Source organism: Pan paniscus, chromosome 18 (assembly GCF_029289425.2).
Source record: "Pan paniscus chromosome 18, NHGRI_mPanPan1-v2.0_pri, whole genome shotgun sequence".
NCBI classification, from domain to species: domain Eukaryota; kingdom Metazoa; phylum Chordata; class Mammalia; order Primates; family Hominidae; genus Pan; species Pan paniscus.
The window spans coordinates 29,703,848-29,718,690 of record NC_073267.2 but is presented as its reverse complement, the minus strand read 5'-3'; the positions used below and the strand labels follow the sequence as shown (position 1 = coordinate 29,718,690).

Sequence of the window (14,843 nt, the reverse complement as noted above, 5' to 3'; positions counted from 1 at the left end):
CGGCCCGGATGCTGCTGAGCGCCCTTTCCCTCGCTGTCTCATCCAATCCTCATAGTGGCTACCATGCATGCTTCTCCTATGGGGACATCGGGGCTCCAGGAGGGACACGCGGCTCTCCAGGAGGTTGATGAAGGGGTCCGCGGCGCCCTCCACCTGCTGTCATTTTGCCCTGCCTGCTAGATACTTATCTCGTCGGTCTTCCCCAACTAGAACGGGGCTCCCTGAGCTTCCCGTCCTGTTCCCTGCTGTGTCCGTGCATCTGTGTCTCCAGATTCTGGCATGTAGTAGGTGCTCAGCAAAGAAGGAGGACCTGCTCCGAAGGTCTCATCACTCAGCCAGCAAGTGGCAGAGCAGATTTAAAGCTAGTGCCTGGAACCCTCCCCCACCGTCCCGGTTCCAGGGTCGCTTCCTCTGAGGGCCCCTTCCCAGGTGGATCTGACACCTCTCCTCTTGTGTAGCCCCAGGGGAGGGCCAGTGACTTCATCCCATCATTCTCACTGTCTCCTTTTAGGCACTCATCTCCATCTGTTATTATCTGGCCCGCTGTGGAGTGTCAGTTTCCCACTAGAACAGGGACTTTTGTCTTCCTTACTGCACATCCCCACCTCCCCAAATGGTAACTGACATACAGCAGGCACCCAGTAAATACTTGTTAATTAAATGGTCTGACTCCACTCCCACTCTCACACTCTGGGACCCTGAAGACCCTTTCCCCGCCCTATGCCACCATCCCGAGTACCTGGGGAGGGATGATGTCAAACAGGTCCCCAGCAGGTGCGTACTCCTGGGCAAAGACGTAGCAGTCCTCTGTCTCAAAGACCACGTCAAAGACCTTGATGATGAAGGGGCTGGAGGAGAGGCTGTTGGTGATGCTCACCTCCCGTAGGAAGTTCTTCAGCTTGGTTTTGCTCTTGTTCACAAACTTCAGTGCCATTTTTGTGCCTGATGGGAGCAACGGCAACAGGGTTGAAGCCCCCTCTCCCAGTGCCTCTGCACTGGATGCACCCATGCCTGTCTCTGGACCCTGGTGCAACAGGGTCCCCAGCAGGCATGACTGTCCTCATCTCACGGATGGGAACAGACCCAGAGAGAGGAAAGGACTTGCCCAAGGCCATGCAGGCAGGGTCAACCTGAGCCTTCTACACCCACTCTGCAGCTCTCCAAGAGGAGGGGGCGAGGGGGCCTGTGATGCCCTCCACCTCTCTCATTTTGTCCTGCCCGCCATATGCTTATTTATCTTGTCAGCCTACCCCATCTAGAACGGGTCTCCCTAAGCTTCCTGTCTTGCTAAATGGATGAATGAATAAGAAATGAGACACTGCAAGGCATGTGTCCACAACTCTGTGCCTGGGCAAGCATCTGTGCCCATCTGGTACATAGCTGGGTGGAGCACACATGTGTGTCCACGGAGCATTTACACATCGCAGGCCCTGCCTTCAGCACTGCACATTCACAACTCACACTTCATTATGATTGTATGGGTTGTGCACTAATGTTACCCTATTTTACAGAGAAGGACTGTGAAGCACAGAGAGGTGAAGTCACTTGCTCAAGGTCACACAGCAAGCAAGTAACAAAGCTCAGGTGACCCCATGTTAGGTGCTCCTCCTGCTGCCCTCAGTTAGCACAAAGCCCCTGGACCGAAGCGCGTGCAGCTGTGGGAGCTCACGCAGCCCCAGCCCCTGGCTGGCTGGGTGGCACGGCTGTGACCTACAGTGTGGGGGAGGTATCAAGCTCAGTGACTAAGCGACAAGGCTCTGGAGATGACTCCTGGGGTCTCGTTTTGGTTCACAGCCTCTGTAGCTGCAGGGCATTGGCTATGTGGCTGAATTGGCCTAGGTCTCCCTGTCCTCACCTGAGAGATGGTGACTGCAATATTGACCTCACAGGTCCTTCCACCACCCATTAAGTGTGGCACCCTGTTCCTGAGGAACCACCCTCACTCTCCATCCACCTTCCTGGGGCCAGACATCCCTGAGACGCTGGTGATACTCAGACACAGCCGGCAGCCCTGCCCTCCCCAGACACTCCTGGCACAGCCCCTTGGCTGTCTCAAAGTCACCCCAGATGGCCCCACAGCAGCCCATCCTGTACCCTGGCCACTCTGCCCCGGATTCCTCCCTTGCCCCATCTGCCCAGTCTCCTTCCCCCTGGGCTGCCTCAGGCCTCATCCTCTCCATCTGGCCCCTGACCCTGCCTCCTGGCTTCCACAGAGCACCAGAGAGCCCCGGCCCAGCTGCAAGGTCATGTCCCCCGACCCTGACCTCCCAGCCCTGCCCCACCCCAACCTCTCAGCCCTGCCACCCTGCACTTGTTCACCTGTGCCCTTGTAGACCACCAGGTCAACCTTCCCATAGGTGCCTTTGCCCAGCTCCCGGACTAGTTCGTAGTGCTTGGTGACGTCGCTGGCGGCCAGTGTGCGGAGAGTCAGGGCCTGCATGTCTTCAGTGAGAAGGGGCACACCGGCACCAGGCCCAGGGGCAGTCCCCGGCCCACAGCAGGTCAGGGAGCGGGGCGGCTCAGGCTCTGGGCAGCCCACGCTCATCTTCTCCCTGTTGGGTAGGGGTGGTGAGCATGAAGTGTGACATCAGGCAAGGGTCCCCTCCTCCAGCCCCTCCGCCCTCCCCAGAACCCAGAAAACTTGAGGATGGGCCCGGATGCCAGGCCCAAGATAACCACAAGGGGGTGACAAGCATCTTGGTCGCGTCGCCTTCCCCAAAGCCTCAGGGGCCAGGCCTGAGTCAGCTCCCCCAAGACCAGTCACTGCCAGACCCTGCGCTTGGTGGCACCAGCCCCTCTGCCTCATGCTGCCACCCGCACACAGTGTCAGGCAAGGCCCCTGTTTATGTCACACAGACACAGCCAGGTACCGAGTTCACACGGGTACTCCCATTCAGAAGCGTTGGTTTTATTTGGATTGTAGAGAGGGGGGTCCCACTATGTGGCCCAGGCTGGTGTCGAAATCCTGGATTCAAGTGATCCCTCTGCCTGGCCCTCCCAAAGTGCTGGGATTACAGGCATGAGCTACTGCACCCGGCTTGTTGTTATTTTTATTTCTGAGACAGGGTCTTGCTCTGTCACCCAGGCTGGAGTGCAGTGGCGCAATCACAGCTCACTGCAGCCTCGACCTCCCAGGCTTAAGCTATCCTCCCATCTCAGCCTCCTGAGTAGATTGGATTACAGGCATGTGCCACCACACCTGGCTAATTTTTATTTATTTTAATTTTTAGTTCTGGGGTACATGTGCAGGATGTGCAGGCTTGTTACATAGGTAAACGTGTGCCATGGTAGTTTGCTGCACCTATCACGCCTAATTTTTAATTTTTTTTTTGTAGAGTTGGCATCTCTCTATGTTGCCCAGGCTGGTCTAGAACTCCTGGCCTCAAGTGATCCTTCCACCTCAGCCTCCCAAAGCACTAGGATTACCAGCATGAGCCACTGTGCCCAGCCTATTCACAAGTACTGACGAAGCACCTGCTGTTCCCCAGGGCTCTCCAAAGCCTGGAGGACACAGCATGGAACAAACACCTAGGATTCCCTGCCACCATGGGGCTTACACCCCAGGGGGAGAAGGGCAGTAGACACAGTGATCACATCAGTTGTATATTACGATCGAAAGTGGTATGGCTGTCCGTAAGGTAGGGGGTGGGGAAGAGGTCTGAGGGCCATGATTGCATCATCACATACCTTGGCCACGTGGTCTCAGGCCAAACTGGCAGGATGGTATAGACGTGGCCACACCATCCCACCACACACATGGCCACACATCAGCACAGCCTGGCAGTGCCTCCCCCACCGCAGACGACCTCACCACCCGACTAATGAACACTGCGCCTGGCCAACCTGACTTTTTAAAAAATTGTATTTAGGCTGGGCACGGTGGCTCACAACTGTAATCCCAGCACTTTGGGAGGCTGAGTGGGCGGATCACTTGAGGTCAGGAGTTCGAGACCAGACTGGTCAATGTGGCGGAACCCTGTCTCTACTAAAAATACAAAAATTAGTTGGGCATGGTGATGCACGCCTGTAATCCCAGCTACTTGGGAGGCTGAGGTAGGAGAACTTCTTGAACCCTGGAGGCGGAGGCTGCAGTGAGCAGAGATCGTGCCACTGCATTCCAGCCTGGGCGACAGAACAAGACTCCGTCTCAAAAAAAAAACTGTATTTGTATTGAGACAGGGTCTTGCTCTGTTGCCCAGGCTGAAGGGCAGTAGGGTGATCATAGCTCACTGCAGCCTCGAACTCCTGGGCTCAAGGGATCCTCCTGCCTCAGCCTCCTGAGTAGCTGGGACTGCAAGCATGCACCACCACATCTGGCTGATGTTTAAATTTTTTGGAGAGATGGGGTCTTGCTGTGTTTTCCAGGCTGGTCTCGAACTCCTGAGATCAAGCGATCCTTCCACCTTAGCCTCCCAAAATGCTGGGACTACAGCGTGAGCCACCACTTGGGCTAAGACCTGACTTGTCATGTGGGTGACAGTGAACTAACTCTCCATCCGTGGCCTTCATTTCTTTATTTCCCCTTATCTCATGTCATTTTTCTAGTTTTATTGAGGTATATTTGGTGTTCAAAAAACTACACATATTTGAAGTGTACAGTGTGATGATTCTGACATATGTATACATCCCTGCCGTCGAGACCACGAACACATCCATTACCCCAAAGTTTCCTTTTGCCCCTTTCTAAAACCCCATCCCCCCAACCCCTGTCTTCCAGGCAACCACTCTGGGCATTCATTTCTCATCTGTAAATGGAGAGAGGTAGACTAGGGGGGACGAGCCTTTCCCAGGCGCAGGCACACATGAGTATGTATCTGTGTGTGCACCGGCAAGAGAGGCCAGGGCTGCCTCCTTTAGAAGCTGCCACCAGCCTCCAGCCCCTGAGCACCTGCTTCCTGGTGCAGCCTCCCTCTACCCTCCCTGCACTCCCTTCTCCCTTTTTTCCCTTTTTTTTGAGATGGAGTTTCTCTCTTGTCACCTGGGCTGGAGTGCAGTGGTGTGATCTTGGCTTTTTGCAACCTCCGCCTCTTGGGTTCAAACGATTCTCCCACCTCAGCCTCCCAAGTAGCTGGGATTACAGGTGTGCGCCACCATATCTGGCTAATTTTTGCATGTTTAGTAGAGATGGGGTTTCACCATGTTGGCCAGGCTGATCTCGAACTCCTGACCTCAGGTGATCCATTGCCTGGGCTTCCCAAAGTGCTGGGATTACAGGCATGAGCCACCGCACCTGGCCCCTTCTCCCTCTAATCCCAGACATGTCACTCCAGTGTCCCTAGCCTGCTCCTAAGCACCCCTGCACCCTGAAGAACAATGACCACAGCTCCCTCTGGGAGAAGGCACAGATGTAGAGCCAGACAGCCTGGGTCTGAGTCCCAACTCTGTCACTTGCTAGCTGGATGTCCTTGGGCAAGTTACTTCCTCTCTCTGTGCCTCAGTTTCCTCATCTATACAAAGGATATAATAATAGTGCGTTGGGCCATGCAAGGTAGCTCACATCTGTGATCCCAGCAATCTGGGAGGCCAAGGTGAGAGGATTGCTTGAGGCCAGGAGTGTGAGACCGGCCTGAGCAAGACCCTGTCTCCACAAAAATTAAAAAAAAAAAAAAAGTTAGCTGGGTATGGTGGTGCACACCTGTGGTCCCAGCTACTCAGGAGGCTGAAGCAGAAGGATCGCTTGAACCCAGGAATTCAAGACTGCAGTGAGCTATGATCACTTCACTGCACTCCAGCCTGGATGACAGAGTGAGACCCTATCTAAATATAATAATAATAATAATAATAATAATAACGACAACAACAACAACAACAACAGTGCCTTCTCCCGATGCGTTCTTGTGAGGGTTAAGTAAGTTAACAGGCGTGAAGCCCTGGCATGTGGCATGCAGTAAGTGCTCCATAGGTGCCCAGGCTTGCTGTGTTGTTCTCGTCATCATCACCGGCTTTCTCTCTGGCTGAGCAAGGGTGGGCGGGCGGGTGGGCATTGCTGGAGGCTGGGAGGGGGTGAGCACTCCATGAGCCCCGCATCCTCTCCCAGCCCAGCGGCTCCCTTCCAGGCCCCAAGCCTCTCCTCCTCCTCTGCCTTCCCCTTCACTCTCGGCACGACCCAGCCTCCCACTTCACACGGAGAGGAGGAACATCAGGAGAGAACTTCCTGGCCTCCCACCCAGCCCCAAACGGAGCTCCATCTGCACCGTCCTCTCAGCTGGCTGGGGAGGAAGGAACCCTCCCCTCCCCGCCCTGCAGCCTGCTCCCATCCCTGTCTCCCCAGCCTCCTGCCTCCCTCCATTCATGAACCAGCTCATCTCCCCTGTCAGTATGTTTTTTTTTTTTTTAAGACAGGGTCTCGCTCTGTCACCCAGGCTGGAGTCCAGTGGCGTGATCTCAGTTCACTGCAACTTCTGTATCCCAGACTCTGGCAATCTTCCCATCTCAGCCTCCTGAGTAGCTGGGACCACAAGGTGTACGCCACCACACCTGGCTAATTTTTGTATTTTTTGTAGAGATGGGGTTTCACCATGTTGCCCAGGCTGGTCTTGAACTCCTCACCTCAAGCAATCCTCCAAAGTGCTGGGATTACAGGTGTGAACCACCGCACCCAGCCTCCTGTCGTTTTTTAAATTAAATTAAATTTTTTTTAAACAGGGTCTCGCTCTGTTGCCCAGGCTGGAGTGCAGTGGTGCCCCCATGGCTCACTGAAGCCTCCAGCTCCTGGGTTCAAGCAATCCTCCCACCTCAGCCTCCTGAGAAGGTGGGGCCACAGGCGCGTGCCACCACGCCCAGATAATTTTTTTTCGTATTTTATTTATTTTATTTTGAGACAGAGTTTCCCTCTTGTTGCCTGGCGCAATCTTGGCTCGCCGCAACCTCTGCCTTCCGGGTTCAAGCGATTCTTTTGCCTCAGCCTCCGGAGTAGCTGCAATTACAGGCATGTGCCACCACACCTAATTTTTGTATTTTTAGTAGAGACAGGGTTTCTCCATGTTGGTCAGGCTGGTCTCGAACTCCCGACCTCAGGTGATCTGCCCGCCTCAGCCTCCCAAAGTGCTGGGGTTACAGGCGTGAGCCACCGCATCCGGCCCATATTTTATTTTTTGTAGAGATGGGGTCTCACCTTGTTGCCCAGGCTGGTCTTGAACTCCTGGGCTCAAACAATCCTCCTGCCTCGGCCTCCCAAAGTGCTGGGATTACAGGCCTGAGCCACTGTACTTGGCCTCCTTGCCCCTGTTCCAACAGGAACTTCCTCTCCAGCAACCGTCTTTTCTTTCCTAGCTCATTTCCACCTAAACATGTGCCCTGGCCTCGCTCATTCCACAGTCCCCTCCACCAGAGGTAGGAACAGTGCCAGGCCCAGAGAACCCGGTCCCACATGCCCTTCCTCTCTACTCTAGTGTGCTGATCCAAACGCAGACATGCCACTTGCCACCATATCTCCACGCAGTCCCAGCTCTGGGCTGGACAGCACTGGCTCTTTCCCGCAGCCACCAGCTGGGCTTACATGGGGCGACATCTCCGAGTGATTGTCTTTCCCTGGTCTCAGGCTTGGAAAAAATCTCTTCCAACCCCTGTGAAATGTCCACCCACCAACGGGGTGATGAGGCTTCCGAGTTAGAAAACCGAGGTGACCGCGGCAACACCAGCAGGGAGAGGCAAGGCTGCTTCTGTGCAGGCCTCCCCGGGGCCTGCGTGTCCTTGGGCCCTTTCTGTGTGGACTGTGGGGCTGTCCCCCAGGGGCTCTGATGAGCACGCAGCCCTCTTTGCCTCAAACTCCTCCCCACGCCCACCAGGGAGACGCTGGGCTGCTCCCCTGACCTACTTTTCCTGATGTGTGTGGAGTCCCCAAGGGCTGCTGAGGTGGGCGGTCCACGTGCATACAGCACACACATCCACACGTGTGCAATCCTCCCGCCTTGGGCTTTGGCCCTGCAAGGCCACCTCAGGCTGTTCTGTGTACCCTGGGAGCTTAATTGGTGGCCACCAGTGGCTACAAGCCCTCCCTGCCTCCCACACCCAGGGACAGGATGCTTGGCTTATCTCTGCCCTCTGGTATGTCTGCCTCAGAGTTGCCCTGGGAAGGGCTGGGCTGGATCAGGGACACAGTCCAGTGGGCTCAGTTTGGGCCCCATGTGTGCCCCCCACTGTCAGGTTCAGCCCATGCTCTGACCACTACCCCACGCTGCCTCTCTATGGCTTTATTTAATGCACTTATTTACTTTAATTCTTTTTTTTTTTTAGAAATAGGATCTTGCTCTGTTGCCCAGGCTGGAGTGCAGATCATGGCTCACTGTAGCCTTGAACTCCTGGGCTCAAGCAGTCCTCCCATCTCAGCCTTCTTGTGAGTAGCTAGGACTGCAGGTGTGCATCATGGTGCACAGCTAATTTTTTATTTTTTGTGTTTAGAGATGGGGTCTCGCTATGTTGCCCAGGCTGCTTTTAAACTCCTAGCCTCAAGCGATGATCCTGCCAAGCCACCACCCCTGGCCTCTCTAAGGCTTTAGTGTCCTCTATTCTATCTCCTCAATTCCTGAAGAGTGTCTCCTGCCTGTTCCACCTCCCTGCCGTGCCTCCTCATCGCCAGGTCTCACTCCTCCAGGAAGACTTCCCTGCTGCCCTCACACGTGCTGACTCCTGTCTCTGCTGAACAGCAAGATTCACAGGGGCTGCCTGTCCCTCTCTCAGGGCCCTTGTTGAATACCTCAGCTGTGTCCCTGTCTGCCCATCAACAAACCAAGAGCTCCCCAGGGGCAGGGGCTGGATCGGATTCACCCCTCTCCTGCATCCCTTTCCTGGTTCCCAGGGCTCAGCTTTGGGGGTCCCCCTACTGTCCCCTCCCTCCTTCTTCTCCTTCCACACCTCCCTCTCCCTTCAGGCCTTTTCTCCGCAAGGTGTCAGCAGGAGACAAGGAATTAATCCACGCACCCATCCCTGCCTCTACGTCATCCGCCAGGTACATGCTGCCTCTGACCCAGTTCCGGCGCACGTGGCGTCGGAGGCACAGGGGGAGCAATGGGCCTTGAGGCTTGGCCTTGATCCTAATGTGCGCCACTTTTTTGCTGGGTGACCTTGAGCAAGTCACACCACTGCTCTGGGCCTCTGCTTCCCCATCCCTACCATGAAGAAATCAAGTAACAACAATAATAATGGAACCAACATTCACACAGGACTTACCACCTGCCTGGCCATTCTCAGGACTAATGCACTTAATCCTCACAAATACGAGGTAGGCATTATTGTTAGCTCCACTTTTAAAAAAATAGAGACAGGGTCTCACTATGCTGCCCTGGCTGGTCTCCAATTCTTGGCCTCAAGCAGTCCTCCTGCCTTGGCCTCTCAAAGTGCTGGGATTACAGGTGTGAGCTGCAGCACAGGCTTTTGAGATGAGGAAACAGGCAACTTGCCCAAGGTCACACAGCTAGCATTGGTATTGGCTCCAAAGCTGGTACCTTTCACTCTTGTGCTTTCCCAAGGCAGGATATTGGGAACATCGCACCCAGATTCCCCAGCCAGGTGGGGAAACTGAGGCCCAGAAGAGGGCCGAGTCTCAGTGGGAACTCGACCCTCAAAGTATTTTGTCATTGGTCGTCCCTGCCTCCACTTGCAGGAGCAGCTGTGGATGTGATGGCTGTGAACTTGCCAGCACCAGGCAGCGGAGGCCTCTCTGACCTCTGTTCATGCTGGGCTGTCAGCGCCGCATCCACCCACACTCAAGAGGGTGGAGGAAGGGCGCACACACCTCACGCCTCAAGGGTGTGTCCTCACCGGCCCTGAGGGAGGCCTCCATCTGCCATCTGTGTTGCTGAGGGTGGGTGGGGGTCCCCCTCGGCTTCATGGCAGTAGTCACGGCTCTGCCACAAGCTGGGAGGGCCACTGTGGTGGGGGAGGGTTTCCCAAGCAAGAAGCAAGACTGAGCCGCCCACCACTTCCTGCTGGCGGTCGGCAAGCGTTGGCACCACCCTTATGAAACGACACCCAACTCATCGTCTGGCTCAGGCCTACTTTGGAGTCCTTGTTGCTCTCCCCACCAACACACACACGGATGCACAAGCATCCACACAGACACACATGCACACATGCGCACACACACAGACACACGTGTATACACAGACCTACATGGTGTGGCCAACTTGGAAAAATTTCATTCATTGAGTCCTCACAAAACCCCTGAGAAGGGGGGGTGCTTCCTATTATTTTATTTTTTTAAAAAATAAAAGGTTTCCCCATTTTGCCCAGGCTGGTCTTGAACCCCCAGGCTCAAATGATCCTCTTGCCTCAGCCTCCCGAGTAGCTAGGACCACAGGCATGCGCCACCACGTCCAGCTTGAATTCCTATTTTGAAAAAATAGCTTAATTGAGGTAGAACTTATATACCACCTAACTCCCATGGAGTGCACAATTGAATGAGTTGAGTAAACGTAAAGGGCTGTGCAGTCATCGCCACAACTGAGTGATGCCTTCTATTTAACAGACAACAAAAGAGGCCCAAGAGGTGGATGATCCGCCCATAGTTATGACACAGACAGCCACCTGTCCCTCAGCAACGCGTGTGTCCTCTCCTATACTACAAAGTCGGGCTGGAGAGCGGCCATCCAGCAGGGAACCACGTTGCCTCCCTTGCATCCAGGCCAGCCATGTGACTGGCTCCCCACTGGAATGTGCACAGAAGTGGTATGTGTGTCGCTGTCAGCCTGGGGCTTCAAAGGATCGGGGAAGGTTTATCTGCACTCTCTTCTTCTGTGGCTGGTTTGATGCAGAGGACTCCAAAACCCCAGAAGATGGTGGAGCCACAAGAGAAGAAGCACCTGGGTCCCCAGGTCACTGTGTGGAAAGCCTCCTGCTGTGGAGGATTGCCCGTCTGCATTGTTGTGGGAGCCACTGGGAAACTTCGATCATGTTTGGCTGCTGGGATATGGGGGCTTGTTTGTTACAGCAGCTGGCACTACCCCAATTCAAGGGTTATGCAGCAAGTAAGCAGAAGAGCTCAGATCTGGGGCTGCATGTGATGGCACCTGTAGTCCCACCACTTTGGGAGGCCGAGGTGGGAGGATTGCTTGAGGTCAGGAGTTCGAGGCTGCAGTGAGACATGATCACACCACTGTATTCCAGCCTGGACAACAGAGTGAGGACCCCATCTCTATCAATTAAAAACAAAACAAAATACACACACACACACACACACACACACACACACACACACACACACCCCAAAGAACGCCAGGCACGATAGCTTGTGCCTGTAATCCCAGCAGTTGGATTGGGAGGCCAAGGCAGGTGGGTTGCTTGAGCCCAGGAGTTCAAGACCATCTGGGTAACATAGCAAGACCTCCATCTCTATCTACAAAGAAACAAAAAAATTAGCTGGGCATGGTGGCACATGCCTATAGTCCCAGATACTTGGGAGGCTGAGGTGAAAGGATCGCTTAAGCCTGGGAGGTCTCAACAGAGTGAGACCCTGTCTCAAAAAAAAAAAAAAAAAAAAAAAAAAAAAAGCCCAAGCATGGTGGCTCACACCTGTAATCCCAGCAATTTGGGAGGCTGAGGCAGGCAGATCACTTGAGATCAGGAGTTTGAGACCAGCCTGGACAACATGGTGAAACCCCATCTCTACTAAAAATGCAAAAATTAGCCAGGTGTGGTGGTGGGCGCCTGTAATCCTAGATATTTAGAGGGCTGAGGCAGGAGAATTGCACGAACCCGGGAGGTGGAGCTGGCAGTGAGCCGAGATTGTGCCATTGCACTCCAGCCTGGGTGACAGCGAGACTCTGTCTCAAAACAAACCAGAGAGATTAGATTTGAACCTCAGCGTGTCCAACTCCCTGGAATGTGGCCAGAGGAGGTTAACCAGGACAGTGACAATACTGGGCACCAAGTGACAAGGACCCAGTTAGAGAAGTAGGTGGAGAGTGACCAGCCTGTAAAGAGAAGACGGCTTGTTCCTATCCTGCTCTGTGGGAGAATAATTATGCTGGCAAATATTTCCTGAGCATTTACTATATGCCAGGCACTGTGCTAACCACTGTGGATTAAATCTATTAGATAATAAGCACAGCAACCCTGGGAGGTGGGTGCTACCGTCACTATCCCCATTTTACAGGAAGAGATATTGCTATGGTTTTAATGTCCCCTCCAAAACGCATCTTGAAATTTATTTATTTATTTTTTCTTTTCTTTCTTTCTTCTTTTTTTTTTTTTTTTTTTTTTTTTTTTTGAGACTGAGTCTCACTCTGTTGCCCAGGCTGGAGTGCAGTGGCATAATCTCAGCTCACTGCAACCTCTGTCTCCCGGGTTCAAGCGATTCTCCTGCCTCAGCCTCCCTAGTAGCTGGGACTATAGGCGTAAGCCACCACGCCCGGCTAATTTTTGTATTTTTAGTAGAGATGAGGTTTCACCATGCTGGCCAGGCTGGTCTCTAACTCCTGACCTCAAGTGATCCACCCGTCTTGGCCTCCCAAAGTGCTGGGATTTCAGGTGTGAGCCACCACGTCCAGCCAATAAATGGTAATTTTTACTCTGTCATTTTAGAGACAGTGAAGCACAGTGGTTAAGCTTTTGGACACTGGAGTGATGGTGCCTGGATTTGAATCTTGGCTCTGCCACCTATTGGATGGATGATTTTGAACAAATGACATGACCACTCTGTGCCTCAGTTTCCACATCTGTGTATTGGGGTTAATAAGTCTCTGTGTCATAGGACATTGTGGGGATTAGATGAGTTCATTTACATGAGGCGCTTGGTACATGACAGGGGTTCCCTGAGTGTCAGCTATTTATCATCACTCTCCTCCCCGCTGGCATCATCAACCTATTCTAGCACCCCCAGCCTCTCTGTTCACAGTGGCCGCTGTTACTCACAGCCACCCCCATCTGTACTGCACTGTGCTGGGGCTGGGGCTGGGGCTGGGGCTGGGGCTGCTGGAGGGAGACAGCACCTTGCCCTGCAGATGCCCTGGCTTCTAGCCCAGCCCTGCCACTGACTTCCTACGTAACTTTCGGCAAATCACTGTTCCTCTCTGGCCATCAGTCTCTGTGCCTGTAAAATGGGGCTAATGATACTTTGCGCAGGCCCTTGGGAAAATAGCTATGTGCCTACAGGGTCACATTCAGGAAAGCCAAGTATAAAAAGTTACAATTTCCCAAACACGTAGAGAATTATTCACCCAGCGTTTGTCACACCCTGGCTAAGTGCTGGGAATAGTGAGATGAGGAAGGCACAGAGCTTGCTTTCAAGGAGCTCTTCGGTTTCTTGCTGGGTTGTTAATCCCCTTCAAGGCCTATTCAGGTGCCACCTCCTGATTTAGGAAGCCACCCGGATCCCTACTGCCAGGGCCCTCCTTGGAAATGTTGGAGCCCTGACCATTGCCCTGGCCTCATGGTTATCTGTGTCCATATTTTATCTGCCTCTCTGATTTGTGGGCTCATTCCCACTTGTCTGTTGCATTGCTCTAACATAGGCACCCCATGCCAACACCCCGCACAGTGCCTGAGCCCGAATAGCTTGCAAGTTACATAAACTCAACTCAAACCAGCTGAATTAAGCCAAAAAGGAAGTATATTGATTCATGAAACAAATGTTCAAGAGTATAATTGGCTTTAGGCATGCTTGGCCCCAGAACTCAAAGTCATCGGAAATCTCTCCACCTTTCTCTCCTCTCTGCTTATATCTTTATTGCTTTATTCTCAAGCGGGCTCTCCCCTTCCCCCATGATGGAAAAGCCAGCCCACAGCAGCGGCACAGCTGTGTCCTGCAGCTTTGCAGCCCAGGGTGAGAGGGTCCCTCTTTCCTGATGGCTGCAGCAACAGTCCTGGGGCTAGATCTCGGTGGGTCACCTTTGGTTACTTGTTCATCTCTGAACAAGTCACAGTGACCTAGCAGATGGGATCGATCTGCTGATTGGCCAGGCCCTCCCTGCAAAACCATGGTGGAGACATCCCTTCCAAACTTCACGGGCAGAGAGAGGGCCATTACTGTAAGGAAGAGAAATTGATGTGGAACAGAAAACACCACATGCCCATTCAAGAATCCACTGAAAATATGTAAGCAAGGCAAGGATTGGGTCAAATCTGGTTTTAAGACAGTTTATCTGACTACGTATATACGAAAGATCAGGGCTGGGTGCGGTAGCTCATGCCTGTAATCCCAGCACTTTGGGAGGCTGAGGCGGGTGGATCACTTGAGGTCAGGAATTCAAGGCCAGCCTGGCCAACATGGTGGAACATGTTGAAACATGGTCTCTACTAAAATACAAAAATTAGCCAGGTGTGGTGGCAGGCACCTGTAATCCCAGCTACTCGGGAGGCTGAGGCAGGAGAATCACTTGAACCCAGGAGGCAGAGGTTGCAGTAAGCCAAGATTGCACCACTGCACTCCAGCCTGGACGACAGAGAAAGACTCTCTAAAAAAAAAAAAAAAAGAAACAAAGAAAGAGAGAGAGATCGGGGCCAGGTGCGGTGGCTCACACCTGTAATCCCAGCACTTTGGGAGGCCGAGGCAGGCGGATCACCTGAGGTCAGGAGTTTGAGACCAGCCTGACCAACACGGTGAAACCCTGTCTCTACTAAAAGTACAAAATTAGCCAGGTGTGGTAGCACACACCTGTAATCCCAGCTACTTGGGAAGCTGAGGCACAAGAAACACTTGAACCTGGGAGGTGGAGGTTGCAGTGAGCTGAGATGCACCATTGCACTCCAGCCTGGGCAACAAGAGCAAAACTCCATCTCTAAAAAAAGAAAAGAAAGAAAGAAAGAAAGATCTGGCGGGGAGAAACCTTGAGGCAGGTGAGGGGTCATATGGAGGTGCAGAGAGTGGGCTTGGTCCTGCAGGCTAAGGGAATTCAGCTCTGGTCCCC

The 14,843-nt window shown here is 53.4% G+C and overlaps 1 protein-coding gene across 2 annotated transcripts in view; it reads right to left on the bottom strand.

Annotated features, from left to right (window-relative positions):
• SBK1 (SH3 domain binding kinase 1) overlaps nucleotides 1-14,843 on the bottom strand; it is a 65,099-nt gene that overhangs the window by 3,895 nt on the left and 46,361 nt on the right. For both annotated transcript variants that reach the window (XM_034951142.3, XM_034951143.3), the window contains exons 2-3: nucleotides 2,320-2,552; nucleotides 740-942 (exon numbers count right to left, since the gene is read on the bottom strand). In XM_034951142.3, the coding sequence (XP_034807033.1) occupies nucleotides 740-942; nucleotides 2,320-2,552 (436 nt within the window). The remainder of the gene's footprint in view (nucleotides 1-739; nucleotides 943-2,319; nucleotides 2,553-14,843) is intronic.